Source organism: Sorex fumeus, unplaced genomic scaffold (assembly GCF_029834395.1).
Source record: "Sorex fumeus unplaced genomic scaffold, SorFum_2.1 ptg000009l, whole genome shotgun sequence".
Taxonomy (NCBI): domain Eukaryota; kingdom Metazoa; phylum Chordata; class Mammalia; order Eulipotyphla; family Soricidae; genus Sorex; species Sorex fumeus.
The window spans coordinates 27,222,715-27,250,262 of record NW_026606066.1 but is presented as its reverse complement, the minus strand read 5'-3'; the positions used below and the strand labels follow the sequence as shown (position 1 = coordinate 27,250,262).

The 27,548-nt window shown below is 45.6% G+C and overlaps 3 protein-coding genes across 3 annotated transcripts in view; 2 read left to right on the top strand and 1 right to left on the bottom strand.

The window, feature by feature from the left end:
* Positions 1-13,431, top strand: part of CIR1 (corepressor interacting with RBPJ, CIR1) — a 34,914-nt gene extending 21,483 nt beyond the window's left edge. Inside the window, exons 8-10 of the mRNA XM_056110335.1 lie at positions 9,461-9,567; positions 10,768-10,853; positions 12,381-13,431. Of these exons, the coding sequence (XP_055966310.1) occupies positions 9,461-9,567; positions 10,768-10,853; positions 12,381-13,131 (944 nt within the window). The 3' untranslated portion in view covers positions 13,132-13,431. The remainder of the gene's footprint in view (positions 1-9,460; positions 9,568-10,767; positions 10,854-12,380) is intronic.
* Positions 1-27,548, top strand: part of GPR155 (G protein-coupled receptor 155) — a 222,358-nt gene that overhangs the window by 103,508 nt on the left and 91,302 nt on the right. The gene's annotated exons all lie outside the window — the stretch shown is intronic.
* Positions 23,442-26,270, bottom strand: SP9 (Sp9 transcription factor). Its single transcript, XM_056110328.1, has 2 exons — positions 26,077-26,270; positions 23,442-25,025 (listed from the first exon to the last, which is right to left on the bottom strand). Exons 1-2 carry the CDS (start codon positions 26,095-26,097, stop codon positions 23,586-23,588), a joined length of 1,461 nt encoding a protein of 486 aa, XP_055966303.1. The 5' UTR covers positions 26,098-26,270; the 3' UTR covers positions 23,442-23,585.

Below are 27,548 nucleotides of genomic sequence, written 5' to 3'. Positions count from 1 at the left end.
ATCCTGAGTCCCTCAGTAATGTGCACCCTCACAACCCATCAGAGATGACAGAGACAACTTGCTGCCACTCAAATCATTGCAGGGACTCAGGGCTCCCTGGGGGACCAGCAGGACTGCAGCCTGACAGTGCCCAGGGGCCTCGCCCTGCTGGGATCAGACTCAGGGCCTCACACATGCTAAGATCTCAGCCTCTACACTGGCTTGTTAAATCACATGATTTTCTGTACTCGGGGTAATAACATTTAAATTCTCTATGCTGGGCAGCCTTCATAGAGATAAACTAAATGGCGGGAGTTTATGTAACAGATATGTAGTAGTTACTGTTGACTGCTTTAACATATCCTGTGATGGGCCAGGGTGTTAGTACAGCAGGTAGGTCACTTGCCTTGCACATGCAACCAGTGTTTGGACCCCAGCACCCCATATGTTTCCCCGAGCCCACCAGGAGTGATCCCTGAGCTCAGAGCCAGGAGTAAGCCCTGAGTACAGCCAGGACTAGCCAGAAAAATAAATAAATAGTCATGTGATAAGGACATCTTGGGGGGGTTGTTGCTAAGGTGCAGTAGCCATACATCTCGACTATAAATGTTAGTGCTGCTGCTGAAAACCATGTTGCCTTATTACTATAATAATAAAGAAATAATTTGTTTTTGTTTGGAGGCCACATCTAGTGGTGCTCAGGGCTTGCTCCTGGCTCTGCATTCAGGTATCTGCTTATGGGAACTGTGTTGGGGTGCCAGGGATCGAAACCAGTTTGGCCACATGCAAGGCAAGTGCCCTTTCCACTGTACTATCACTCTGGCCCCTAAAGAAATAACTTTTCAATAAGTAAATTAGATACCAAGTATGCAGTCAAGGAGCTAGCTCAAAGAGCTGGAGTGCATGTCCTGCATGCAGGAGCCCTGCGTTGAATCCCCTGCACTACATGATACTCTGAGCACTAGGGACTAAAAATAAAGGGGGGGGGGGGGTGGCGCGAGAGTCATGGGGGTAATGCAGCAACAAAAAGCCCCCACCCTCCCTGCCTGGGGGTGTGAGGTTGATCCCTAGTGCCCCCATCCCACCCCTACCCTCTAGCACTATCGCCACAAGAACATGTGACCCCTAGTATCATCACAGAATGTTTGGAGCATCTCTGCTGGTCATGTGCAAACACAGCTACCAAAGATGCTAGGCACTGTGGTCAGGAATGTAGACCCCATGGGTACTGCAGGCTGAACGTGAGCGAGCACCTGGCTCAGAGTCCCACCTCAGCCTTTGCCCCAACCCTGAATGAGAGCTCCCCATCCTTGCAGTGCGCAGGGTGTGCTACTGGACACTGCTGCACTGATGCAGGCAAGGGGAGCTGAGAAATAAATCAGGTGACGCATGTGAATTTTTCTTAAGTAAAACATGCAGCTCTTGAGTGTAGCTCTGCAAAATGAGAGCATAGTTTAACCATTACCCTAGAAAAGATCCTCTGTCCCCTTTCCAACCAGCTTCCTCCACCCACTCTTCTCATTTCTGATCTCGGTTGTTCGTTTTACCTGTTCTCTAACGGAATCATACCAGCATAGTCTCCTCTCTGTCTCCTCTGACTCAACATAGTGTTTCTGCTGTCCGTGGAGGTCTCCTTCTTCTCCAGCACTCCAGCACTCGTGTGCTAACTTATAATACTTCACAGTGATTGCAGCAGATAGTTTTCGTTGTCCTCTTGGACTGCAAATTGACTTTGTACTTTTAAATTATCGTAAGCTAAACTGTTTGCATCCAGATTAAGTTGAAAATGTAAATTTAAAGACATTCTCAAATATGTCACATGTCTTTATTGCCTTTGGTAAGCAGTGTTTTTCACTAGTACATAATAAGAGCAGTTTCATCTTTCTTTGCTTATATGTACTTTCCAGAAATGTAGACTGAAATGAAAGGTCTAATCTTTCCTTCATGTTGTATATTTTAATAGAGATCAAATTAGCTGTCTTGGGAATGAACTTGGGGTAAGGACAGTAAAAAAAAAAAAAAAACCTCCATTGTCTCCAGCCTCCACTCAGATGAACTGGCAGTGTGTCGGGAAAATTCCCAGGATGGAGCAGTTTTATTACAATTCAGTACAATTGGTTCTTGCATAACCTTTAGAAATCATACATAAAACATTCTCATCTGTATAAATAAAAATCACCCACACACTTTATTAATAGCTTTGTTCACTTTTTCCCTGGGACTTGTGCTATGTGTTCCTGCTGTGCCCCCTTTTCGGTCTTTTTTTTTTAAAAAAAAAAAAAACATTAACTTTCTATAAGCTTTTTAAAAGCAAAAACATTAAGTAATGTAGAAATCAAACACAAGTATAAAATACTTCTGCCAATTCCCACTAACCATGGGTCTCTGGATCCTGTACCTCTCAGCCGCTCTGTCTCTAAGTATCCTTTCCCATCTAGTCACAGGGAGTGGCTTATGCACTAGAGAGAGTCGATTTCATTTTAGGAAAGAAAAAAAGAAGGTTGTACTTTCATGGAGATCATATTTATGGTAATTGGACGCTTATTTTTAAACATGTTTAAGGCTATACCGTTTCCATGACTACAGTAACTACTTGGTTAGAGCAAGAACAAACCACATTGCAGTCTAATCTTCATTTTCTTTGTCAAGTTCATTAGCAAGAAATGCGTTTTTGAACTTTCAGATGTCATTTTCCCGAATCCAGATTTTTCAAGACTGTATATTCCCCCAATACATATGGTATGAAAGAACAAATTCAAGGTCCAGGGATGGAGCCCAGAAGCTTGAGCATAAACCTTGTATTTTTGAGGACTGGAGTTTCATCCCTGGCACTGCATAGCCCCAGAGCACCTTTGGGAGTGCTCCCCCTCCACCCTTTAAAAATTTAATAGCCTCTAGATCCAATTATCAACATGAAATATGAAAGGTAGATCATAGTAAATGATAATCAGTATCCAAAATGTGGGAAATTCTACAGAAAAAAATGACCCAGTTTCTTTAACAAATTAATAGCAATAAGGAGAAGGGCATAGAGGGAGGTTAAGAAATTCCAGAAATGGGGGCTGGAGCGATAGTATAGTGGGTAGGGCGTTTGCCTGGCATGCAGCTGACCCAGGTTCAATCCCCGGCATCCCATATGGTCTCCCAAGCACTGCCAGGAGTAATTTCTGAGTGCAAAGCCAGGAGTAACCTCTGAGCATCGCTGTGTGTGACCCTAAAAAAAAAAAAACATTCCAGAAAGGGCCCAGAGTAATAGCACATGGATGAAGGCACTTCCCCCCCCACCCATCCAAGCGCCACCGGAGTGATCCCTAAGCACAGAGCCAGCTGGGTGTGGCCCAAAGAAACAAATATATCTGTATATATTATTGATAAGTAGAATGTGTTCAAGTTTTTTGGTTTATTTTTATTAGAGTTTAGATGACGTGGTTATAATAGTGTTATCTATAGTTTTGATATATAAAGTTACTGCACCTTCAGCACCAGGGTGCCCAAAAACCTTCGTCATTGTCCATACATTACTTCTAGTTGACCTCTTCATTCATCCCCCCTCGCTATCCCTCACCTCCCCTATCCCTCCCTTCTTATCAAGCTCATTAGGGAGAATGTAATCTAAATGTTCTAATCTGAAAGCAAGGCTTATCACTATTTGACAGACCTGTTCTATACTCCACAGATGAGTGAGATCATACAGTATTTATCCCTCTCCCTCTGACTTCTTTTCTGTTGTTGTTTTTGTACCACACCTGGCAGTGCTCATGTCTTACTCCTGGCTTTATGCTCAGGAGTCACTCCTGGTGATGCTCAGGCACCATATGGTGGGGGTTGAACTGGAGTGAGCCTCGTGTAAGGCAAGCTTCCCACCTGCTGTAGAATCACTTTGGCCTCTCCCTCTGGCTTCTTTCGCTTAAAATGATGCTTTTCAGTTCCACTCAAATTGCAGCAAAATGTATGATTTCATCTTATGGCTGCATAATACATAGCGTGTGTGTGTGTGTGTGTGTGTGTGTGTGTGTGTGAGAGAGAGAGAGAGAGAGAGAGAGAGAGAGAGAGAGAGAGAGAGAGAGAGAGAGCTGCCACTGGATATTTGACTTATTTCTATATCCTATCATAGGCATTTATCTTTTTGAATTAATGTTTGTGTGTTTGGAGGGTAGATGCCAAAAATTAGAATCTCTGGGTCATATGGAAATTCTATTGTTACTATTTGAGACATCTTTGTACTGTTTTCATAAAAGCTGAACCAATTGTTTTAATGTTCCTACCAGCAGAGAATCTTTCTCTCAGTCCCTTCCAGTACTAGTTGTTTCTAGTCCTTTTGCTATCTGCCATTCCCACTGGTGTGAAATGACACCTGATTGTCATTTTAATTTGCGTTTCCCTGATAAGTGACAATGAACACTTTTTCATGCACCTATCTGCCTCTGTACATCCTTTTTAGTAAAGTATTTGTTCACCTCTCCCCATTTCTTATGGGTTGATTTTTTTGTTGTTGAGCGTGGATGTTAGCTCTTTATTTGATATATGGTATGCAAATATTTTCTCCCATTCAATAGGATGCCTTCTTTTAGCCCGTGTTTCTTTTGACATGAATGAAATTTAATGAAACACAGACACACATAATGAAAAGAAGAAAAAAATCGATCGCCATTATAATAGCAAACCAGACTGTTTAAACTATGTTTACCTTAAGAATAGGACTTCCGGTCCAGCCAGCAAATAGCAGTATCCTATAAATGAAATTTGTATGTTAAGTTTGGGGGGAGGATAGGAAGACATTTCTAAGCCAGCCTTAGCCGGCCTGTTCATCTGCCTCCTCTTCTCCCACCAGGTATCAGAATTGCAGGAGCCAAGTTGCCCTGGGAAAGGAATGATGAATTTGAGTTTTGTTTTATTTCCCTCACTTCCCTTTGTTGTAATGGCAATAGTTAGGGGTCACACACACCTCATCAGGCTGTAGTGTTGCACGCTTGGCTGCCATTCTCACTGTGGGTTCCACTCTACTCACAGTGCTCCGGTCTTGCTGCAGTGCTTGCCCACGCCTGGCTACAGTGGGCCAGAAGATCTGAGACTTTGTTGCAGGCAGCACGTGGGGTCCCAAATAGCAGAGTGGCTGGGACTCTCTTTGTGACTGTGGGTGACAAAGAAATCAAATTCTTCTCATATTTGAGAGGCAAGTGCTTTTGCTCCTGAGACCAGGAAGATGAATGTCGAGTGGAAAATACATCTATCCCTTGGGCTAGCAGTGAACCACAAGTTTCTCTGGCTATAGTCTTTTTCTGCCTCCTGTGCTAGTTGGGGCTTCTCTAGCGCCCCATTTTAAAACCAGCCAAGCCTGAATGATCACGCTATACAAAATCTGAGGGTTAAAAGTAGGTGAGGGATGTTCTTCATAACCTTCAGTATCAATATTGCAAACTACAATGACCAAAGGGGCAGGGGAGGGGGGGAGAGAAGAAAAACACCTACCAAAGAGGCAGACAGGGCGTTGGGGGTAGGGGTGATGGTGGGAGGTAACATGGAGACACTGGTGCTGGGAAATGTACACTGGTGAAGGAATGAGTGTTGGAATACTGTATAACTGAAATCCAATCATGAACAGCTTTGTAATGCTCTAAAAAATATTAATTAAAAAATAAAACTAGCCAAGCCTTTCTCATAAACAGAACTTTCCAACTTCCATATGGAATATAAAATGGTTTTATCTCCCATTGCTTTTTCCTATTTCTGTAAAAAATGAATAATCTAAATCAACCCTTTACAAGCAAAATGCAGTATAATTTGCCTACTGGAAATCTTTCCTGAGACTTGAACTTTCATCAACAAAAAATGATTTTGGTCTGATCAAAAGTATAGACTTGAGGGCCACAGTCAGGCATTTTTAGTACATATCCATAGCACAGCAGCCCCCTTCTCCCCCTTACCCCCCCAAAAAAAACATGCAAAGCTAATTAATGTTGGAAACACTTTTGGTGCACCTACTTTTCTCAGTTGGATCATTGGTTTTTATGCTGTGGAGAACTAACCGAGGTTGCTGAAATGATCTAGAAAGGAGCTCCCATAAACCTGCATTTTAGAACAAATGCTTTTTTCCTGAATTCTCTAGAACTCTTGAGTAGGAGCAAATATAAAAGCAGGTCAAATATTCCTCATCTCTAGCTCTAGTAATTTAAATTATTAAGGCATTTCTCGGTCATTTTGCATTTGAACATATTTGTAAAAACCTTTTTTTTCCCACCAAATCTGTATAATCTATTATGTTAATTAAGTTTTGAGTTCTTAGAGCTGGTCTAAGAACAGTCAGTTTAACTCTATATAGCCACTGTCAAGTAGCATGAAAGTATAAAGATTTCTTGCTAAATGTATCTTAATTAAATCTGACTTGTCATATCTTCTAAGCCCAGAACTTTTGATAAAAGGTCAAAGCATAAAACAATGTACTAACTATATTTTTGGGGGGTAAGGGTTGGTACACACCCAGTGGTGCTCAGGGGATACTCCTGGCTCTGTGGTCAGGGGTTACTGTTGGTAGTGCTCAACAGACATTGTAATGCTGGAGATTGATCTGGTGCAAGGTTAGCACCTTAATCCCTGTACCATCTCTCTGACCATAAGACTGAATTTTGAGAAAAGTTACTAATAAGCATTTTTGAGTTGTGAAAATATATCATAAAATAATTAAAATGCTATAGTTACTGATACTATTTATTACTATTGCATGATACTTAACTGTATTTACAGTCTTGCTTTGTAAAGTATATTAAACATATATACTATAGCTCGGTTGGGATTTAGGAAGAATAAAAATTCCTAGAAGATTGTTTCATAAACTGTCATCTCTGTCAGAGAACGAGATCATTTCTTGAAGTCATTGGAAATACTGTACTGAAAATGAAAAAGCATGTTCTCTAAAACATCTTATTAAAATTACCCATCTTTTTATGAGAACTTATGAAATTAGTAACCTCTCACACTGGGCAAGCTCTTTGGCCCTTTACTGGAGAGGCTTTCATTCAAATTCTAGTGTGTTTGTTTTTTAACTCATTTGACATATAAAAAGAGTTGTTGACAAGAAAATTAGTTTTGATGCTTCCAGAAGAGATACTTTCTACTTTTTAAGTAATGTTCCTACACAAGAAATTCACCAAAATGAACCTTCTATAATTAATTTAAAGTTGTAATTACATTAGCACTTTCATTCCATTTAAAAACAATCTGTATTCATATTTGAAATTCAATTTTTATTTTAATATTTTGTATCAGTATTAAGCAAATTGAATAAAATATAATTAAAAGCAATCCCTAAGATCAAAGAGATATCTCAATGGACTGAATTCATGCTGAGTAGACAGAAGGCTTGCGTTTAACCCCTGCCACCACTGGGAGTTATTCCAAAACACAAAGCCATGCGAATACCCTGGGCACTGCTGGGTGTGCCTAAGAAAAATAAACAAGGATTGGAGTGATAGTACAGCGGGGAAGGTGCTTGCCTTGCACATGGCTAACCCAGGTTCAATCCCTGACATCCCATATGGTCCTCGAGCACCACCAGGATTAGTTCCTGACTGCGGAGCCAAGAGTAACCTCTGAGCATTGCCAGGTATGGCCCTAAAACCAAACCTTAAAAAAAAAACATAATAATTGCCAATGTATGTAAAAGAAAATTTTTAAACCTTTATATTAAAATATTAATACCATGAAATCAAGATCTCTTTTTACAGTGTTTTTGTTGCATTTTTATTAAGTTGGTCTTTTTTTCAGTATTCCATTTATTAATTTTTAACTTATTCCCTTATTTTAATAATAAAAAGTTTTTCCCAATTATCTCACTAGTACCAAAAGTCAACTTTTTAGTAGTTCTTGGTATTATGAATAGAATAGTAAAACCCCATAGTCGAATAAAAAACTATACTAACTATACTTTTCCAGACAAACTTTTTACCAGAGATGCTATTAACAAGTAAATAGTTCTGAATTTGATTGCTTTTTGGTAACATAGTTGAATATGCAAATAATTCATAAGAAACCAATAGGCAGTAAAAAAATAAAATAAATTAATGAAGTATTTCTCAGCAAATTAGAGAATCAGTTTCTAAATGTTTCTCTAACCTCCACCTTATGAGATGTTGTGAGGAATTTATTCTTTCTTATATTCCAGACATTATTCATTTGGGCCAGTGTGGATGACTTAGCCCCGAAACTTTAAATAGCTTGTATGTAATATCAAGAGTTTCTGGGGTTTTTGTTGCTTTAAGGTTTTTTTTTTTGTTTTAGTTTGTTTGGGAGTCATACACCTTGTGGTATTCAGGACTTACTCCTGACTCTCCACTCAAGAATTACTCCTGGGGGCTGGAGCAATAGCACAGCAGGTAGGGCGTTTGCCTTGCACGCAGCCAACATGGCCGACACAGGTTCGATTCCCAGCATCCCATATGGTCCCCCGAGCACCGCCAGGAGTAATTCCTGAGTGCATGAGCCAGGAGTAACCCCTGAGTATCACCGGGTGTGACCCAAAAAGCAAAAAAAAAAAAAAAAGAATTACTCCTGACTGTGCTTTAGGGGACCATACCGGGTGCTGGGAATCGAACACAGTCTGGCACCATGCAAAACAAGTGCTGTACCTGCTGTACTATCACTCCAGCCAAAAGTGTCATTATTTGCTACCTGCAGGGAAAAATAAAAGGAAACTAGAATGTGTAAAAGAAGTAGGGAAGAGTTTCTCCTACCTGTGTAAACTTAATAACGTTTGCAGAATGGAGACTGACATTTCTCTTAATTGATTATATCTAGTGCATACTATTTGTGCTCTGGTACATATTATAATGAAAGAAACTTGATTTTCAGTTTGATTTTTCAAAAGTGGAAACAGCAAATTGTAGACAGTGTAACACATACACACCAAAAATTACTTGTCACCAACCCCAAATAGGTAGAAATTTCAAAATGTGTGTATTACAAAATAAACTAAAATACTTGATGGCTGACCAGAGCATGCCTGTATGTTCATAGATCATTAGCAATCATATGGCAATGTTTTTGACTATTGATGTTTGAAAAATGAGGGTGAAGAATTTGTAAACTAATCAGCTGCTCACTACCTTTAAAAGTATTTCTTTTAAATTGAATTAGAAAAAGCTACAGAAAGTTTCGTTGTAATTGTAGTTTTTTTTATTATTTTGCTTTGATTTTTATACTAAAAGCTGCCAAGCTGATCACACCCAAATGTATCTTTTCCAATATGACAAAGTTACATAAGAAGAGAATCCCCTAGCACGTAAGGAAAAAATGCAATTATTTTCTATTCTGAATCTCCAGACTGCTGTTTTAGAAAATCATATCTGATTATTTGCTCAGCAGAAGATTATTGAGTTGATTTAGCTGTGATTTTACTTAACAAAGCTTCAACTGCATTCCTACTGTGGAGTCCGAAAAAGGTAGAGAGATATAAATGATACATTCAAACTGTGATTTTTGTGAACAGGGCCATCGATGCACCCCTCGGAGCTAATAGCGGAGATGAGAAACAGTGGGTTTGCACTGAAACGAAATGTACTGGGGAGAAACTTGACCGCAAATGATCCATCACAGGTAATGATCTTTTTATCAGTAAGCTGAAAATGTCTATAAATCTAAATGTGATTGCTTGTGAATTGCTACTTAATGTTTTCCAATATGCATATATCCATAGGAAAGCAAGATAGAGCAAAGAAAATGCCTAAAGTGAATTTTTATTTTGCTTCTTTATTATTTTAACCTAAATGAGAAATTGTTTTTCAAACCTTATTTAAATAAATGAAACTGTTCCTTGGGGTTTATGTGAATGTGTTCTCTACCAACTGAACTGGTGTTAAAGTTCTTATTTTTTCTTTCCTGTTAACTTGCCCCTAAAGTGACATTAAGTAGAATCATTGGGAAGAAGCATATAAAAACAAACTCTTAAAAATTACAGAAAGTATTTTTAGCTTAATTTATTGAAGTATACATAGATCAGGAAATTGTTGGGTTTTTGATGGGTTGTAAATTTCTTAATGTGAACCAGTTATTAAATAAGGAAATAGGAACCTAGAGAATTTAAGTAGTTTTTCTAAGGTCTTGTGACTCATTAGACACAGAGCTGAGATAAAAACCCAGACTCCCAATGGCATACACTGTGGTGCCAAAGAGACACATTACTTTCCAAACATTGCTAGGAATTTTTCTATATCCTCTGTAATCAGATAATTGTTCCTGTGTGATAATTTTTATATGTACTTGATAATCATAGACTTGAAATGTACCGCTGAAATTACAAAGGCAAAGATCATGAACGTTTTGACCCTTCATAAAAGTTTGTGATCTTGGCATTTCATTAAATAAAATATTTGAATTATTGAGTATTTAAATTTAAGTTCAAGAGGTGGAGAGTAGAAGTCATGCCGTAAATTATATTTCTCTATTGTTGTGTTCCTTTTAAAGCTGGTTAATACTGTCAAAATAATCCTCATGGGCTAGGGTATAGTTCAGTAGTAGAGCTGAGTAGATCTTGCAGAAATGTGTGAAATCCTGGGTTCAGTCTCCAACACAACCCCCCAAAAAGTAATCTTTATGTTGATTTTTAGTGGAATTCTTCTTGGCAGGTAGACTGCAAATGATATTCTAGTTGCCCACCCTTCCCTATCTAAATAAAATGTTATACTCAGCTACACTATTTTCCTGATACAAAATTTGTACTTGTAATGTTTCCTTTCTTGTTTGAGAACTAATTTGTATTACAATCTGCCAATTTAGTTTTATTTTTTGTTGACTCAGGAATATGTTGCAAGTGAGGGTGAAGAAGATCCAGAAGTTGAATTCTTAAAGTCTTTAACAACCAAACAGAAACAGAAGCTTCTCAGGTAATCAAAAAGTAGATCTAATCAATTCAGTTCCCCTTTCTGTTTCATCTTTTAGAATTGTACTTTAATCTTAAAGCGCCTGAAGATCCCAAACCCTGCCTCACATTCACTGATTTATTTTTCAACTATAATAATACAAATTTGTCTTTCTTTCAATATGAAAACAAATAGCCTCAAATAATATCCCAAACAGTGTACATTTCAGAACATTACTTTAGAAATAAACTTATTTGTAGACTTTACTTCTCATAATTGGGATATCTTTGCACAGTACAGTTTGTTCTTAGGAAGCATTGTGGGTCATGTATTACTCTTTTGATATTTTGCAAAATGAGCAGTGCTAAAAGAATGCTTAAATTTGAGATGAACATGAATCTTATTAAAGATTATCTTGTTAAGATCATCTCTAAATTAAATATTCCAAGAAATGTCCGCTGAGTCCAATAGAGGGAGCTCACGCTGTTTTCAATATTTGGCATTTTGAGAAAAATTAAACAAGACCCAGTGAAGACTAATTCTATTTCAGAATAACTACCAAGTTATTCTTTTGATAATGTATAAATTCATAATTCCTTAATAATTGGGATAGCCTAATAAGTTATAAATTTAAACACTTGTTGGAAACTGGAATGTGATTGTTTTACATGATAACAAAAATACATTACAAATACACAATGTCTTCATTTTCAAATTTTCTGGAGCGTATGCTCTTGAGTTTTGTTGCTATTTCCATATTGTAAAAGAGTCCATCTGGGGCCAGGACTGTGGCTCAGGGACCCAAGAGCAGGCTATGCATGCAGGAGCCCCAGATTCAGGCCATGGCACCATGTGGACTCAAGCAGAATCAGGTATGATCTAAAACCCAAAAATTAAATAGTGCATACATAAAATTAATTTTTCACTTGATTAACCTTATATACTTTCTGTAGCACCAGCTAATATTACAAGCAGTTATTTAGGGTACGATAACCATTTATCCTATATCATTTTTAATTCTGACACAGAATGTTTTTATTCGGGGGGGAGGGGGGCCCACACCCAAATAAAAATGCTCAGGGCTTACTCCTGCTCTATACTCAGGGGACCATATGTAGTGCCAAGAACCAAAATAAGATTGGTCAAATGCAAGGCAGGAGCTCTTGCATTGTCTCTTTGTGCACTGAGAATGTTTTTTTTTTTAAATAATCATTGCTATTAAAAAATATATATAGTGAATTGTCTTAATGTATTTGCCCTGTATTTGAAATTAATGTAAACATGACTTGAATAAGTTAAAGAAAATTATTAAAACGAAGTATACTATATTTATATTTGCATATCACTTTTAACAGCAGCTCAGAGAATATATAGTCTGTTCAAGATGTCATGCCTGTGGACTGGTGAGATAACTCAAATCCCAGGTACAGTCCCTGGCACTCTGTGGTTCCCCAAAGCACCATCAGGAGTAACCCAAAACTAAAACAATGTAATGCCTGTCAGTAAAAGAACTATTTTTACAAAATTTATTGCTGTATTTCTCAATAACAGGAAATTAGATCGACTTGAGAAGAAAAAAAAAAAGAAAAAAGGTAGCAAAAAGAAAAAGCTTCAGAAGAGCAGAAGCAAACACAGAAAGCATAAAAGCAAATCTCCATCCTCTTCTTCCTCTTCTTCCTCCTCTCCCTCCTCCTCCTCCTCTTCCTCCTCCTCCTCTTCCTCCAGTGAGAGTTCAGAAAGCAGCAGTGAAAGTGACAGTGACAGAAATGGGAAAAAAATACAAAAGAAGAAAAAAAAGAAAAATAAATGTCCAAGGAAAAACAACAGTGATTCTGAGGAGAAGCACAAATCTAGGAAGAGAAAACTTTATGAAGAACCTTCTGGCAGTCATAGTAACAAAGAGAAATCCAAGGAAAAGCCTAGCATCTTCAGACAAGAGAGTTCTAACAAAAGGAGTCATTCTGATTCTGACAGAAAGGCCAGAAACCATAACCACAGTCCAGAACGGAAAGGGTCTGAAATCAGAGCTGAGAGGAGCAGCAGGAGCAGGAGCAGGAGCAGGGATGGGAGGAGAAAAAGAAGCCGAAGTCGCAGTCGTTCCAAGCAGAGAGAAATTAGAAAGGGGCCACCTCGAAGTCCCAGTGAAGAGCAGCATCGAGGAAGTAACAACAGAAGCCGTGGCACAGACAGATACAGAGGAGGCAAAGGGCCCAGAGACAGCTCAGAAGACAGGCGTCCTCATGACAGAGGAAGAAGCCGTAGTAGAGAGAGAATCAAGGGACTGTCAGTTACCTGGGAATAAAAATATCTCCACTTTCTTACTGAATACCTTTAGCAAGGGCTAAATTATGTACTATTGTATTTCTAACATAAAAGCTCTATTTTAATTTTTCATCTGTGTAAACTGTCTTATCAAGTACAAAACTACAAGGTACCGTAAGAATGAACTTTGCAGATATTTGTAAGAATCTATTTTGGCACTGTAAAAATATTTGCTGTTGCTAAGTGTTTCTTGTGCTCTGCACGACATAAAAGCCCTAGAACTTTGTGACATTTTCAGTGTTCTGAAACATCATTAAAGAGTGGCAGTACATTGAACAAATACGACTTTAGATTTTGTTACTTTTTTTAATTCTAAAATTCATTACTTTTAAGATTCGGGTTTACTTGATGCAAAGTTTAGTCACTGTTGAAATTCACTAATGTGTGATAGATTGAAAGTTTGCAGGTTGTCCAAAAGGCATTTTGTAGAATAGATCATCTCATTTGGGTAATGTGTTAAGTCTTCTAAACTGACATAAATTACCTTCAAGGGACTGGAGAAATGGTAGAGCAGATAGGGCACTTACCTCGCACACGTCCAACCCGGGTTTGATTCCCCACATCCCATATGGTCCCCCAAGCACTGCCAGGAGTAATTCCGGAGTGCAGAGACAGGAGTAACCCCTGAGGATTCCCAGGTATGTGCCCCCCCCCCCCAACTAAAATAAATAAAAATTATCTTAGACTTCAGACTGTGTGGATCTGCTGCTTTGGGAGTTTGAGAGATCAGAAGTCAGAAGTGTATCTTACTTGCTGGAATCAATGTATTGGCAATGTTGGCTGGTTTCTTCTGGAGGGTCTGGCGGGAAATACAATTGCCGATTCCAGCTTCTAGAACCTGCCTTCTTCAAGTCCCTTAATCCAGCTTCTAGCTTCAGAGCTAACAGACTAGTCAAGCCTTTCTCACATCTCAATTTTCCGATTTTACAGTGAACTGCTCATCAGCCTTAATTTTAACTGCAATCTTTTCCTTTGCCATGTAAATGAACATATTCAAGGGTTTGGGGATTAAGACAAATATTTTATTTTTGAGAGAACATTGTCCTACATGCCACTGATGACCAACTACTTCTGTTGCCATACAACTATTAAAGATTTTACAAGTAGGGCCAGAGAGGTAACTAAATGGGCTTAGCACACATCTGCATGTGGTGGAGCCAGGTTTGATCCCTAGCACCACAGGGTTTCCTAAGCACTGCGGGGTGTGGCCCCAAAATAAAAACAATGATTGTACAGATAGAGATTAAACATTTATAGAATGTCACATATTAGACCACTGTAAACCAACTTGCCTTGGGTACAGGTATATTTCATGGGTACAGACAGGTATATCAAGCATATTTGAATTTCAAAGGAATATAGTAAAAGCTAGAAAAATTAGTTCAAATTATAAATATCAACATGCAAAACTCATGGACTTAAGCATTTTGTTAGGGTTCTGCTTTTTTTTAAAAGTGATTTAGCAAAATACGAATAGTGATTAGATGGTGTTCAGGGAAGGCAGTCATAATTACATACATTCTATAAGAAATAAGTTTGAAGGAGGAATTAAGTAAAATCACTCCATATAGTCTTTGTCTTGTATATGCACACACACAAATGTCCCCTGATTCAAAATAAGCTAAAGACAAGCAACCCTTCAATTATTTCGATTTTTTAATAGTTGGTGAGGAGGGAGAGAACTTGAATTTCATCTACAATATTCTTTAATAGCTTACCAAGCACCTCAAAGATCCCTTCTTCATTTAAAATAAGAAAGTATGCATTTGAAACTGATAAAGACTGCTAATTTACACCTTGAGTTCATCAGTGCTGCACTGATTATTTTCTATCTTGTGCCTTTTTAGACTTTATAATTTTTATAATGTCAAAACCTATGTAATACTTACTGCCTTTAAGGATTTCTGAACCAATACAGTTCATGAAGAAAAATGTTTAAATGCATCCTGTAATTAAAAATGAATTCAAGAAATACATTATCATTTGTTACATTTTTTAATTAGGTGTTCAAGAAAATGGGGTCCACATATAACTTTATAAGTAATGGTAAGAATTGTTTTTAACATCCAATTTCATTATACTTCATTTTTTAGATGAGAAATTGTAATGTACTACCATTAGCCCCAATATTTTCATCCATCAATGGTAAGAAAAGTTCCCATGTAGTTATGAGAAAAGCTGACCTTCTGTTTGGTTGTCAGCTTTGGTCACCCAAAGCTAAAACAACCCCAAGGGGCTAGACAACTTTGCATACTTACAACTGAAAAGAAATACTTTCCTGTAGAATCACTAAAGAGTATGCTTTTTTAAAAACTGTCTCAGCTTATTCTGCAAACTATTGGTATGGTAAGGGAAAGTAATTTCTTCTAATTCTACTTTTGCTTTCAAAATAGAAACATCATACTAAAAAGACGTCCACTATGTACAGACATTCCCCTAAGTTCTGAAAATCAGGTTCCTCTCTCCTAATTTAATGAATCAAGAGTCCAAATACAAGTCTTCATCAGTGGCATTCTTGGAAAACCACAGGAAAAGCCTGGTCACATTTGTTATTCTAACTCTTTAACAGGGAAATTATGTCAAAGAAATTTGGATGTGCCTTGTGACACTCTTATTTGTTCACATAAGCATTTTGGATGTATCTCTTTCTCCCCTTCTCCCAGGATGGACATTTAACTTAATTGAACACTAGCGAATTAATTCCTGTAGGAGGTGCTGTCGATTTACAAATGGCCAGAAAAGATCAGGTTACCAGTTTAGGACTTGTTTATTTACTCAACTGTGTCTGTGTGATAAATTAGTCATAATTTCCTTTAATAAGTGTGCCAAAATAGGCCCAGGTTGCCGCAGTAAAGCAGGTCTTCTTACCTTGCGATGTGAAATGAAGATCTTCTTGTGAATTTGTATTGTAATCTGAAGAAGGCTTGTTGATCTGACAGCCTTGGCGTGACCTTTCTTGCTGTTCTTCCCGAGACAGCTCTCTGGTAGTGAGTCACATCGGTCCACGCTGTTGGGAGCATGAGTATTGCTCAGTTTTCCTCGCGGAACACTTGCTGCGTGCGTTTTAGCCGAATGGAAGCTGGGAGATTGGAAACCGCACCAGCCCCATCCCATGAGCTCTTACCTGCCGCACCCCAGGCCAGCGGCTGGAGAGGCATGAGGCTGCATCCTCCTTGCCACACGCTGACCAGGGAGCCTGCTCGTTGCCTATGAGCTGCAGTCACTGGAGAATGGCCAAAAATCTTGAAGGGTTTGTGGTTTTTTTTTTGGGGGGGGGATCCTTGCTCATTGTCCCTTGTTGAAAAGAGGGGGTATACCATAACTGTGGGACTTGGGAGATCCAAAGAGGATTTTTTTTTCTGAGTTGTGCAGCTGAGATGCCTGGAACTCCTAAGGTAGGAGCAATGCGATCAAGGGCAACTCGGAACTAGAGGCGAGGTTCCTAGAACCCCGTTCCAGCTGCCGGAAAAGGGGAGCAGTTATTCCTCACCTTCGCCCCTTTCCTCCCTTGACTCCTGACTTAACACCCTCTTTCTGGGTGCAGCTCTAATGCTCGGGGGAGGGGGGGAAGGGGGCGGTGGCAAAACAGTGGAAGCTGCTCCTAAAGGGGCGTCATGTACATTGGCTCCCGGCTGCTCCGGGGACCCCCATTCCTCCTCCAGGGAAAAGCCATGCCCTTGGTTCTGCCTTCTAGAAATGGGGTTGCTGAAGTAGAGCTGGGGGCCCGTTCAGAACGGAGGGTGCCAAGGGCTTAGCTAGAGGCTGGGGGAGGATGTTGGCGTGAGTCCGGGCTGGGGTTCCCATCTTCAGAGGCTGAGTTCGGGCTGGGGTTTCCATCTTCAAAGGCGACACCACTCCTGTGGACTCTGGGGTCGGGACAGATGTAAGCACAAATGTAAGGGTGCGGGGGGGGGGGGGGGGGGGGGCGGGGAGCGAGGGGGAAGCGCCGCCTCCTTAATGCGCCTCCAGCGCTCACCAAGTGTCAGGGAAAAGGGGTCGAGGTCACCTAGCAGCCCTGGGTGCCCGTGTTTCCGCGTGCCCCGACCGACCCAGAAGGGGCGTCCACTCCCCTGGTGCTCCAGCCCCAGCCGCGCTGCCGGCTCTCGCCTGAACTCGTCGGGCTGCGCCCCGTCTCAAGTGTGCGGGGCGCGGGGCGAACTCGCCCCGGGGAGTCGGGAGGTGCCACAGGTGCGGAGGGCGGGTGGGGCCAGGAGCAGAGAACTTGGGGCTGTCGGATGGACCCCCTGTGCAAATGTCACCTCTCCGCGAGCAGAGAACAGACAGGGGAGACTCCCGTTCGCGTGGCATCTGTTCCCCTGTACCAACTACCCCGAAATGGTTAGAAGTCTCCCAAACAATGCACAATCCGCGGGGTGCCTTTGCAAAGAAAGAAGCGCGCAGGGGTCTTGGGAAACCTTTAACAACTTCGAGGCTTTTCTCTGGTCCCTGAGAACAGGCCCCGAAGGATGTGTCCCCAAGGACACTCGGAAGCGTCCCCGAACTGGAGTTTCAACCCCACCGCAAGTATTCACACCAATGACATACAGAGTAGGCACGTCTGTATGTATTTCCCTCATACATATTTCTATAAACCCCAGCGTCTGGGAAGGGTGGGGGCTAAATAACACCGAACGGTTAAAATTATGGAGAGGGGATAATAACTGATTACTAATTTGAAAGTAAATAAACAGGTGACTTTTCCAGATCAAATTCCTCCTTGGATCGTTACAATAAATATCTCTAAAGGAAGCTCTCTATTTATGTTGTCATTGATTAATTCTTCACTACCTCATTTGATTTCGATTTAGAACGATTTGATTCTAATTTAATTAGCATGTAATTTGGATGTACATAATTACTGTAATTATGACATTCAGGTAAGGCAGCTTTAGGCTGAAAGGCAATTTCAAATTTTCTAGCAACCTACTTTGTACTGGGAAATGGACAAGGACTTTGCGCCCTGCTATCCAAGTAGTAATTAGCACATCTTTGAAATAGGCAGTGCGGCGGGGTTTGTATTAAAACAGCAAATACAAACCCAGCCGAGTTCCCCGCCATAAAGGTGGCTGTGAGTTCCCGGAATCGCACGGTATTTCCCCAGGCTGGAGCTCGGGGACCCCCTCGCCCCGGCGCCCCGGCCGGCTCCCACTGTTCGCGGGCCACGGCGCCTCCGCCGCCACGCGCGCAGGACTTGGAGGTGTTCGCTCTTCGGAGGAAAATGCTGTGAACCCACGGGGGAGTGGGGTGTGCAAGAGAGGAGGGGGAGAAGCCACAGCACGCCGTCTGCGGACGGGGGTGGGGTGGGGTAGTGGACTAAGAAGAGGAGGGAAAGGGGCGGCGTGGGGAGGGCGAGACTTTGAGAGGAGAGAAAATTGGTCAACGCCCCCAACTGTTATCCGATTTTAGATTTGGGTTTCCAAAGGAAAAGGTGGGGACAAAGGGGGTCGATTGGCGCCGGACACGCGTGCGGAGCCTTTGAGAGAGGGCCCGGGCGAGGGCTAGTGGGGGGTCGGGCTGTCCTCCTTCCTCCCCCCTCCCCTCCTCCACCGTGGCCTGACCACCCCCCGCTGATCCTAGCCAGCCCAGCAGTGCCGGACTCGGCCTAGGAGAGAGCGGCGGGGAGGAGACCGCTTGGGTCACCCCTGGGTCCGCCTGGCTAATGTTGCGGTTCCCTCGTTTTCCACCCGCTTCTGAAGGGGATCTGGAGACCTGGACTGGTATGACCGCCTCGTTTAATCAACCCGGTTCTGATCGAATCCGAATCGTCCTCGTGGAACTTGCGGGCCGCCAGCCCTCTGTTCCGCGGGTCTTGGGTGATCAGATCAGAGCGTAAATGCCAGGAGGGGCGAGAAGTGGATGCGCCCGAGATCGGTCGGATGCCCACCTCGGGGACCTGCATCGCCACCAACCGCTCCTAGCACCAACTCCGACACGATAGACCCCGAAGTTGCTTCTAGAAAGGCATCTCAGCGGCGAGCGTTCTAAGACTGAGGGCCAAGTGGGGCGTTAATTTGTTTGTTTTGGTTGGATTTTTCAGTTAACACTCTTCGAAAAACGACCTCCTTCCCTAGGAGCACCAAGGCTGGCCTTTGCTAAGCAGCGTCCCACCTCCAGGAGAGGGACTCACGCCCCTCTATCTCCATCCCCCATGGCCTTAGGCAGACAGAAATTCACTTTTCTTTGCAAGATTGTCTGGGTTCTGGCACCTCGCGGCAAACGCTCGTCTCCAGAGCTAATAGCCTAGAGCAGGGAGGACAGCGCGGCCTTCCCCGCCCGGAGCTCTAGATGGCGCCCGCGAGCCGCACTTCCCAAGCTCCTCTTAGGGGAATCAAGAGCGACTGTCAAACATAAAAGCAAATCAGAGTTTTCAGTTTTTTTAATGTGTTAAGAATGTTATTCCTTAAGAAAATTTGTAGCTAAATTATTCTCACTTAAAATAAACACTTAGTATACCAATTACACAAATGGGCGGGATTTATGTGAGATTTACTTCATCTGCATTTTTGTAGTGGGAGAGAGCCTTGGTGAATACAGATAATAGATGCAAATAAGATTAGAGTTAAAATAAATAAAGTTTCCATCTGAATAAAAAGAAATTCAATTTTCCACGACTTAGAAGGATCTGACGGAATGTCCAGACACGCCATTCAGGTGCATACGCGAATCTCAACCAAATACTGTTTTCCCTGGGGTGGTGAGGGGGAGGAACCTTTTCTTTCCTTTTCTGCACATTTCCCACCCCCACCCCCCACTTTTTTTTTTTAATTTCCCTTCCTCATCAGGTAGAATCCAATTCCTTCCCGGGAGTGGGGGTGTGTGTGGCTCTGAAACGGAGCTAGGAAAGTGAAACGCCGAGGGAGGGTGTGCGTCGGGGTGTGCAGAGGCGCGGGGCCGAAAAACACTTGGTCTCGGTTGCTCGACTGTGCGGGAAGCTGGGGAAGCGCGGGGAGAAACCGTCTGAAACGAAATCCCATTTTTCTCACCCGGGCCCGAATCAGACAGACGCCCCCCGCCCCCGCCCCACTCCAAGCCCGCAGGCCTCGGTCCAGGTGTGTGCCCCCAGGCCCTCCCAAGCCCAGGACACCCGGCGCTGGCCGCCCGCCCCCACCGAGGTGGCGGTAGGGAAGACGGGTCAGGTGGAGGCCGCGCTCCGCTCCGGGCTTGGAGATCCCGACCTCCGCGGGTCGCCACCCGCTGGGGTCTAGGTCTCCCGGAGCAGGAGGGAGCTGCCATAGCCGTCCGTGGGTGGGAGGGGGCCCGGGAGCCTTCGGGGTCCGGAGCCCGAGTGCCGCCGCCGTCTCCCCGCAGCATGCAGCAGCCCCAGGCCCGCGGGCCGCCGAGGCGGGCAGCCGTGGTGATGGACGTCTGCTGACCCGCGGGGCAGGCGCGGCCGCGCGCAGAGGCCTTGATCACTGGGCTGCGGAGGGAGCTGCGCGGCCCGCCCGGACCTGGGCGGCCGGGCCCTTTGATCTGCCTTTATTATCGGCGAGAAACAAAGCTGGCGGGAACAGAGGCCCGGGCGCCCTTCTTCCCCCAACCCCGGAACCCTCACCGCACCCTCACCTCGGCGTCCGCACGGCTCCGCAGCTGCCCAGCGCGCCCGGCACCCGCCCCGCGCCCCCGGTGCCAAAGCGCCCGAGGCTTCGCGCCCCCGCGGGCGGCTTCGCCCCAAGACCCCGATCTCCGCCCAAAGGCGTCGCGGGGGGCCGGGTCCACAGTTCTTGCTGTTGGATCCGCCAGGGAAAAGGCCCAAGAAAAGGGAAAACTCGAGGAGGAAGAGCGGAGCCTCCGGGATGGCAGAAGGAGGAGAGGGAAGAAGCCACCGGATCCCACGCAGCCAACGCGCCTCTGGGGACCTTTTATCTCTTCTACTTCGCCACTTGGCTATTCAGAACAGAGTTTGCGAGAAAACGTTTTGTAGATTGTTAGTAACAATTGTTCATAATACTTTTTTCTTTCTTATAAAACAAAAGCTTCATTCAAGTTCCCCAAATGGTCAGTAATCCACCCCACCCAAAAAATTTTTTCTCTCCTACTGGAGCAGGCTTTGCTTCTATTTCCTATTGTGTGGGGCGCCTTTAAAAAATATTTTTATTCTGTAAATACTATATTTTCTAAAGCAATGTTTTTTTTACTCGAATTGCGAAATTATCTCATTTACCAATTTTCTTTTCGTCTCTCCCTTCCTTTCCCCTTCTCTTTTAAAACTGGGCTGTTAAGTTGGTGGTCAGAAGACAAAGAGAGTGAAAATAATTTTCATTTCAATAATTGCCTTCTGGTCAATTTAACTGTGCCTTATTTTGAAAGAGACTGTCTAAATGAGATTCCTGTCCCAAATGTGTTCCCAGGCCTGATCCCAGCCTTTAATTATTCCTGAGTTTTTTTTCTTCAGAATAAGACGCCGCACTGAGTAATCACAAAGAAGTCAGAGAGCATCCTTGAACCTTTTCAGAAGCAGCGCCACTGATATTCAAATAACCTGCGAGGGCCATTTGACGGCGCGGGACCTAGGCATTTCCAATTCACTATTTGCATAGATCAGCCGTCTTTGAAAAGGAAAGGAGCAGTTGTCTTCCATAACATTAAAAAGCCTAGTTATCAAATCAAGTGCTTAGTTTGGGGGCTTTTAAAACGTTTACATTTTATCTCAGGTTGCCCTTTACCGTTTGACATGCAAATTTGGTGCAGTTAATTTAGACAATTAAAAAGATCTTCAAGGGAGCTTTGTCACGGAGAATATTTGGAGTTTTCCCTGAGGACCAGCTGAGATAAAGTTGGCCAGAACAAATGATGTCTAGGAGATTAATTAGATATTTGATAAGACATGAATCCCTAATAAGGGGATACAAGGCACAGGGGGCTGCTGGGTGCTCTAAGTCAAAATTAATAACATTTAACAAGATTTTCATTTAGGCATGAAATGTCTTTTCCGGGGTATTGACTCCAGCAATTTATTCCCCTGAGACACCTCCCAACGTAGAGGGTCTTGGGAGCTAAAAGACGTCTTTTAAAAAGCGTTTTCTTTTCACGGATTGTTTTTAAATCGCTTTTTAAAAACAAACAAACACACTGGAGTTTTGTCTGTCCCCTCCCGGAGGTATCATTACCTCCCTGGTAAAAGCTACCAAGGACCTTGGCTTTTTCTCCCCACCCCACCCCCCACCCAAGGCGCTCAGGAGTTTTAAAATGTCACCTTATAAGAGCTCTCTCATTAAGCAATACAACTAGACATTCTTATAACCCAATTTAATTTACGCTGTTGATATACAAATAAATATTTTAACTTCTCAAAAACATATGCATTATGGCTTTTATAACTCACATAACCTTACATTACCTAAAGCTAACATTGAGGGAATTTTTTTCCCAACAAAAAGTCAACCCACATAAAGGTTATTGAGGGGGGAACAGCACTTAAAAAAAAAAAAGAAATGTATTGTTCAGAGTCCTTTAATAATACCAAAATGAAAATATGATGTCAAGATTTTCTTCATACAGATAAACGCATTTAATTTCTTTAGATGACCTTAACTTACGTGTTTGTGAGTGAAATGATAACTCAACATTTTAAATATCTTTTACATATATACTGACTTTCACAAAGTGCATCAGAAAATTAAAAAAAAACTCCCTGAATTTCAGGAATTCACCAAAAAAAAACCTCTATTAGAATGAACATTTACAAGAAAATAAAAGAGAACACAATCTTTTGAACCCTATTTATACAGATGTTATGAAATACAGAGAAACTGCCACTAGACTTCCAGTTTAATTTCTCACCTTAAGCCTTTTTTTTTTGATGCTTCCTTTTTTAGGAAAAAAAAAGTCTCATTGTAAGTAGATATCAAGCAGGACTTGGAGCATTTTATATATAATATAATCCACACAAAGGGTCTGTTTTTATAGGTCCCGTTTCCAAATGTTCTGACAGTCCTTTGCAGGGTTGGTGACTTGATTTTTGAGAAAAGGAAGGAGAAGGGTGGTGGGTTGGGAGACGGGGTAGAAGGGCGCCTTTCTGCGTATTGCTCTTTGCTCGAGAAGTTTGTGCGAGTGGTGCGTGTGTGTGCGTGTGTGTGTGCGTGTGTGCGCGCGCGGGTGTGCGTGGTAACGGTTGTAGATGTCCGGGATGTGTGTCTGTCTGTGCGTGCAGTTTTTGAAAGTGGGGTTTGCATTGAGGATGGTTCGTTCGTTTTTGTTTCTGGACCACGCGTTCGGTTCTCGTCTGGACTCACGCAGCATAGGGGAGCTCCCGGCGTGGCCGGCGCGCAGAGGCCCAGGAACCCGGCACTGCTCGACCTCGCACCGGCCGGAGGGGGGCATCCCTGGAGCTCCCGTCCGTCGGTCCCCTGGCTCGCTAGCCCTGCGCACCGCTCGCTCGCTCGCTCTCGCTGTCTCTACTCGCTCGTTTGCTCGCTCGCGCCTCGCGCCCGTCCTCTAAGAGTCGTTGGGGCCCGATGCGGCCTCCTTGCCTCCTGCCGAGGCCGCCGCCGCCGCCGCCGCCGCTGCCGCCGCCGCCGCCGCCGCCGCGGCCGCCCGGGCCGCACTGACGCCGGAGTCGTGCAGGATGAGGTCGGGGGACTCGGAGCGGGGCGTCTCCAGGTTGCTGGCGTCCGTGTCACTGTCGCTGCCCTTTTTGCCCCCGCCGCCCCCGTTGTGCGTCTTAATGTGTTTGCTCAGGTGGTCGCTGCGCATGAAGCGCTTGTTGCACACCGGACAGGCGAAGCGCTTCTCGCCCGTGTGGGTCCGCAGGTGCCGCTGCAGCTCGTCCGAGCGAGTGAAGCGCTTGCCGCAGAAGAGCCAGTTGCACACGAAGGGCCGCTCGCCCGTGTGCCAGCGCAGGTGCGCCTTCAGGTGCGACGTCTTGCCGTACACCTTGCCGCAGCCCGGGATGTGGCAGCTGTGCAGGCCCTTGCGCCGCAGGCTCGCCCCGGCCGGGCCCAGCCGCTCGGCCTCTTGGCAGTTGGGGCAGTCGCAGGTGGCGCGGCCCGAGTAGCGGCGGGCGGAGCGCGCCGAGCTCCCCCCGGCGGCGGCGGCCGCGGCGCCCGAGATCATGGCGCTGGCGGCGGCGGCCGCGACGGCGGCGCTCGAGTCCGAGTAGGAGGGCAGCACCGGCTTGAAGCCGTCCTGGGCCAGCAGGTGCTGGCTGGTGGAGAGCAAGTGCGAGGCGGCGGCGGCCGAGGAGCCGAGGCCCGTGGAGCTGAAGGCCGAGTGCGTGAGCGAGCTGAAGTCGGGGTTGTAGGTGCCGAGCTGCGAGTGCAGCGAGGCCTGGGGGGCGCCCGAGTGCAGCGAGCTCTGGAGCCCCCCTGCGGGGTTCTGCACCTCCAGCCACGAGCCCGGGCTGCTGTGCACGTCCCACCACGACGACGCCGCGCCGTTGGTCACCTCGCCCGCCGCCAGCGTCGAGTGGAAGCCGGACTTGTACCACGACTCGTACGGGTGCGCCATGCCCACGCGCGGGTACAGCCCGTCGGCCGCCGTCGTGTGCACCTTGGAGATGAAGGCCGACTGGCCGCCCGCCTCCTGGGGGGACACCCCGGCGGCCGCCGCCGCCGCCGCCGCCGAGTTGGAGAAGAGGCCGCCGTAGTCGCTGCTGAAGGCGGACGACGTGGGGGACGTGGAGGCCAGGCAGAAGGCGCTGTTAGCGGCGCCCGAGCTGCCCGCCAGGCCGCCCGAGCCGCGGCCGCCGGTGGCCACGGCGAAGCCGGAGAGGCTGGAGCCGAGGTTGCAGCTGGACGAGGAGCGCTTCCAGGGGTGGAAGCCGCCCTTGGCGAAGGCGCTCGACTCCGGCAGCGTGGTCAGGGGGCTCGTGTTGCCGATCTTGTTGCAGGTCGCCGCCAGCATGGCCAAGGGGGTCGTTCCGAAGCGCGGCTCTTCCTAGAGATGGGGGAGGGGAAGGGAGCGAGCAGGGCAGGAGGAAGTGGGGGGAAGACACAAAGTGCACCCGTGAGCAGCCTCGTCCCCCTGTGGCTGGACCCAAGGGGCGGGGGAGAAGGACGGGTTTCGTGGCCCTGGGGCTGGCAACCTCCTCTCTGAGCGGGACCGAGACGACCACCCCGGCGAGGGGCTGGCAGCCGGAAAGTTGTTCTTCGCTGGGGCTACAAATCAAAGATGTCTTGGTTCGCTCCCTCTAAGCAGTTGCACCCACTTTCCCTCCCCAACCCAGAGCCGGACTTGGGTATCTTGTCTTCCTCGCAGTAAGCCCTCTGCATTCACAGGAGCCCCCTAAATCGCTCTTCCGGGTGAGCCACGGAGGTAAACACATCGACAACAAACACTGGGTCAGGGCGGAGACGGCCGAAGGAGCGAGCAGGGGCGGGGGAAAGTTGGGGCACTCCTTCGGAGGGTGGCTACCGCTCGAATCTGGTCTTTTCTAACAGAAATCGTTTTTAAGGTTTGCGCGCACACACACACACACACACACACACACACACACACACACAGGAAACGATTCTGAAAACAACAATCCTAGAAGAAGCGACCCAGCGATGGATTTCAAAGTCACAGATGATCCCGGGGAGCCGCAGAAGTGTAAATGTTTGTTAACGTGACTACACGGGCTGCAAAAAAAAAAAACCAACTAAGGCTGTTTTCTGGAAACACCACCATCGCGTAATTGCAACAATCCCCGAAGCAAGGGGGGAGGGGTGTGGGGTATAAATCACGAGGGGGAAGAAAAGAAACCTCTACGCTTTCATTAAAACCAAATCAAAAGGGACTTGCCCAACAAATCATTTCCTTACAAAGGCCTCTCCGACATTCTTCTACCTTGGAAAGAAGCAGTCCTGGAAATGTGGAAAGTGCCAAAAGAAGCTGGAGCTGCAGTCGGCAGCAACAGTTTCTGCGTAGCTACGGCCCCGGGAGAAGCCAGAACGAAAAATCACTCCAGTGCAAGCAAGCAAATGCGGTTGGCGCACTTCCGACTTACCCCGAGGATAGACGTGGCCATAGCAGGTCCCTGGACTGCGCGGCGGGACCGGGAGAGAGGCTGAGCCTGGCGGCTTGCTCGGGAAAATTACTCGGGTCCCGCGCGGCTTCCGCGTCCCCGCGCTCGCGCCGAGCGGACTCCGGGCTCCCGCCGGCTAAACTCAGCCTAAGTGCGAGGAGCACCCGCTTTGAAGTGCCGCTGGCTGCGCCTCTCGCCCAATGAGGACTCAGGCAGAGCAGACGGGAGCTGCCCCGCAGCCAATCAGACGCGCCGAGGGGCCCGAACCCGGGCTCCCGGCGCGTGCCAGTCAAAGCTGCTAAGCGAGGGGCGGGGGGGTCGCGGGCTAGGGACTGAAGAAATTACCGTGCAATTAAACATTTACACACACGCACCGAGCTAGGTTTAAGTACCGTTCAGACCGAGCCACGAGCCCCCCGAACCCACCCCGAGATGATGTAAGTGAGGGCTGACGGTCCTTTTCCACTCCCCACTTGTGGGGAAGAAGGCTGGAGGGGCGGGGGAGCCCCGGCGGAGGCCGCACCAAGCAAGGCCCAAGTGGAGACGGAAATGTCAACGCTCACTCTGTGCTCCAGGCTCTCGCCTACGAAGCACAACTTTTATTGGAATCTATCATTCTCGCTAGCTCTTTTTATCGACGCCGGGTCGGCTAGCCAGCTCCTCGTTCCTTCTGGATTCGCTTTTACTCAACTCTCAGAGTCACACGGAGGAGAGGGTGCAAAGGAGACGAGATAGGCCCCAGGATACACCCACGGTCTTACTGGGAGAGCCTGCAGCCCGTGCATCTCGCCATTCCCGCCACCACCACCACCTCCACCACCACCATCACCGCCGCCGCCCCCTACCCCAGCGGTCCAAGTGACTTCCTAATTGTCGCTCTGGCCTCTGACCCGGGGGGTAATACAAGTGCCACTCACACTAGAAGCTTCTGGTGGTAATTGAGGGCACCCTTTGTACCGCTTCGCCAGCGCCTAGATACCAGGTTAACCCAGTTGTCAAATATGACTAAACAGTGGGATGTGCTGATTATCTGCCGGTTTTCGCTGGGGGCTGGCATGGGGGTGGGAGGCATCAGCCCATACAACACTCGGCACGAAGCCGCTTATTTTCACATTGTAACAACTTTGGAAACAGAGACCGGCGCGAGCCGCGTCCGCCCCCACCGCCACCCCCGCAGAAGCTGCAGCTTGCTTGGCTGTTTGTTTAACTCGGGGAAGCTTTTTTGCACGTCACGTTTCAGCCGGGAGACGAGTTTTCTTGCCCCAGCTCCAACCCACTTCCATTCCAGACTGCCTGGGCCTAGAGGCTCCTCTGTAAGGCAAGGATGCCCTTTGCAGAGGAGGGCTCCCTCCCACCCTCGCCTCTCACCCCCGCACTCTACTTTCGTGGACGTGCTCGAGGACCCTCTCTCGGTGATTTTCATCCGCGCTCTTTGGGGGGAGGGGGTGGCACAA

Excerpts from the sequence above, each read along its gene's own strand:
- SP9 (XM_056110328.1), bottom strand. The coding sequence starts at position 26,097 with ATGGCCACGTCTATCCTCGGG. Across the intron at positions 25,026-26,076 it reads TGGCCACGTCTATCCTCGGG|GAAGAGCCGCGCTTCGGAAC; the intron begins GTAAGTCGGAAG and ends CCCCATCTCTAG.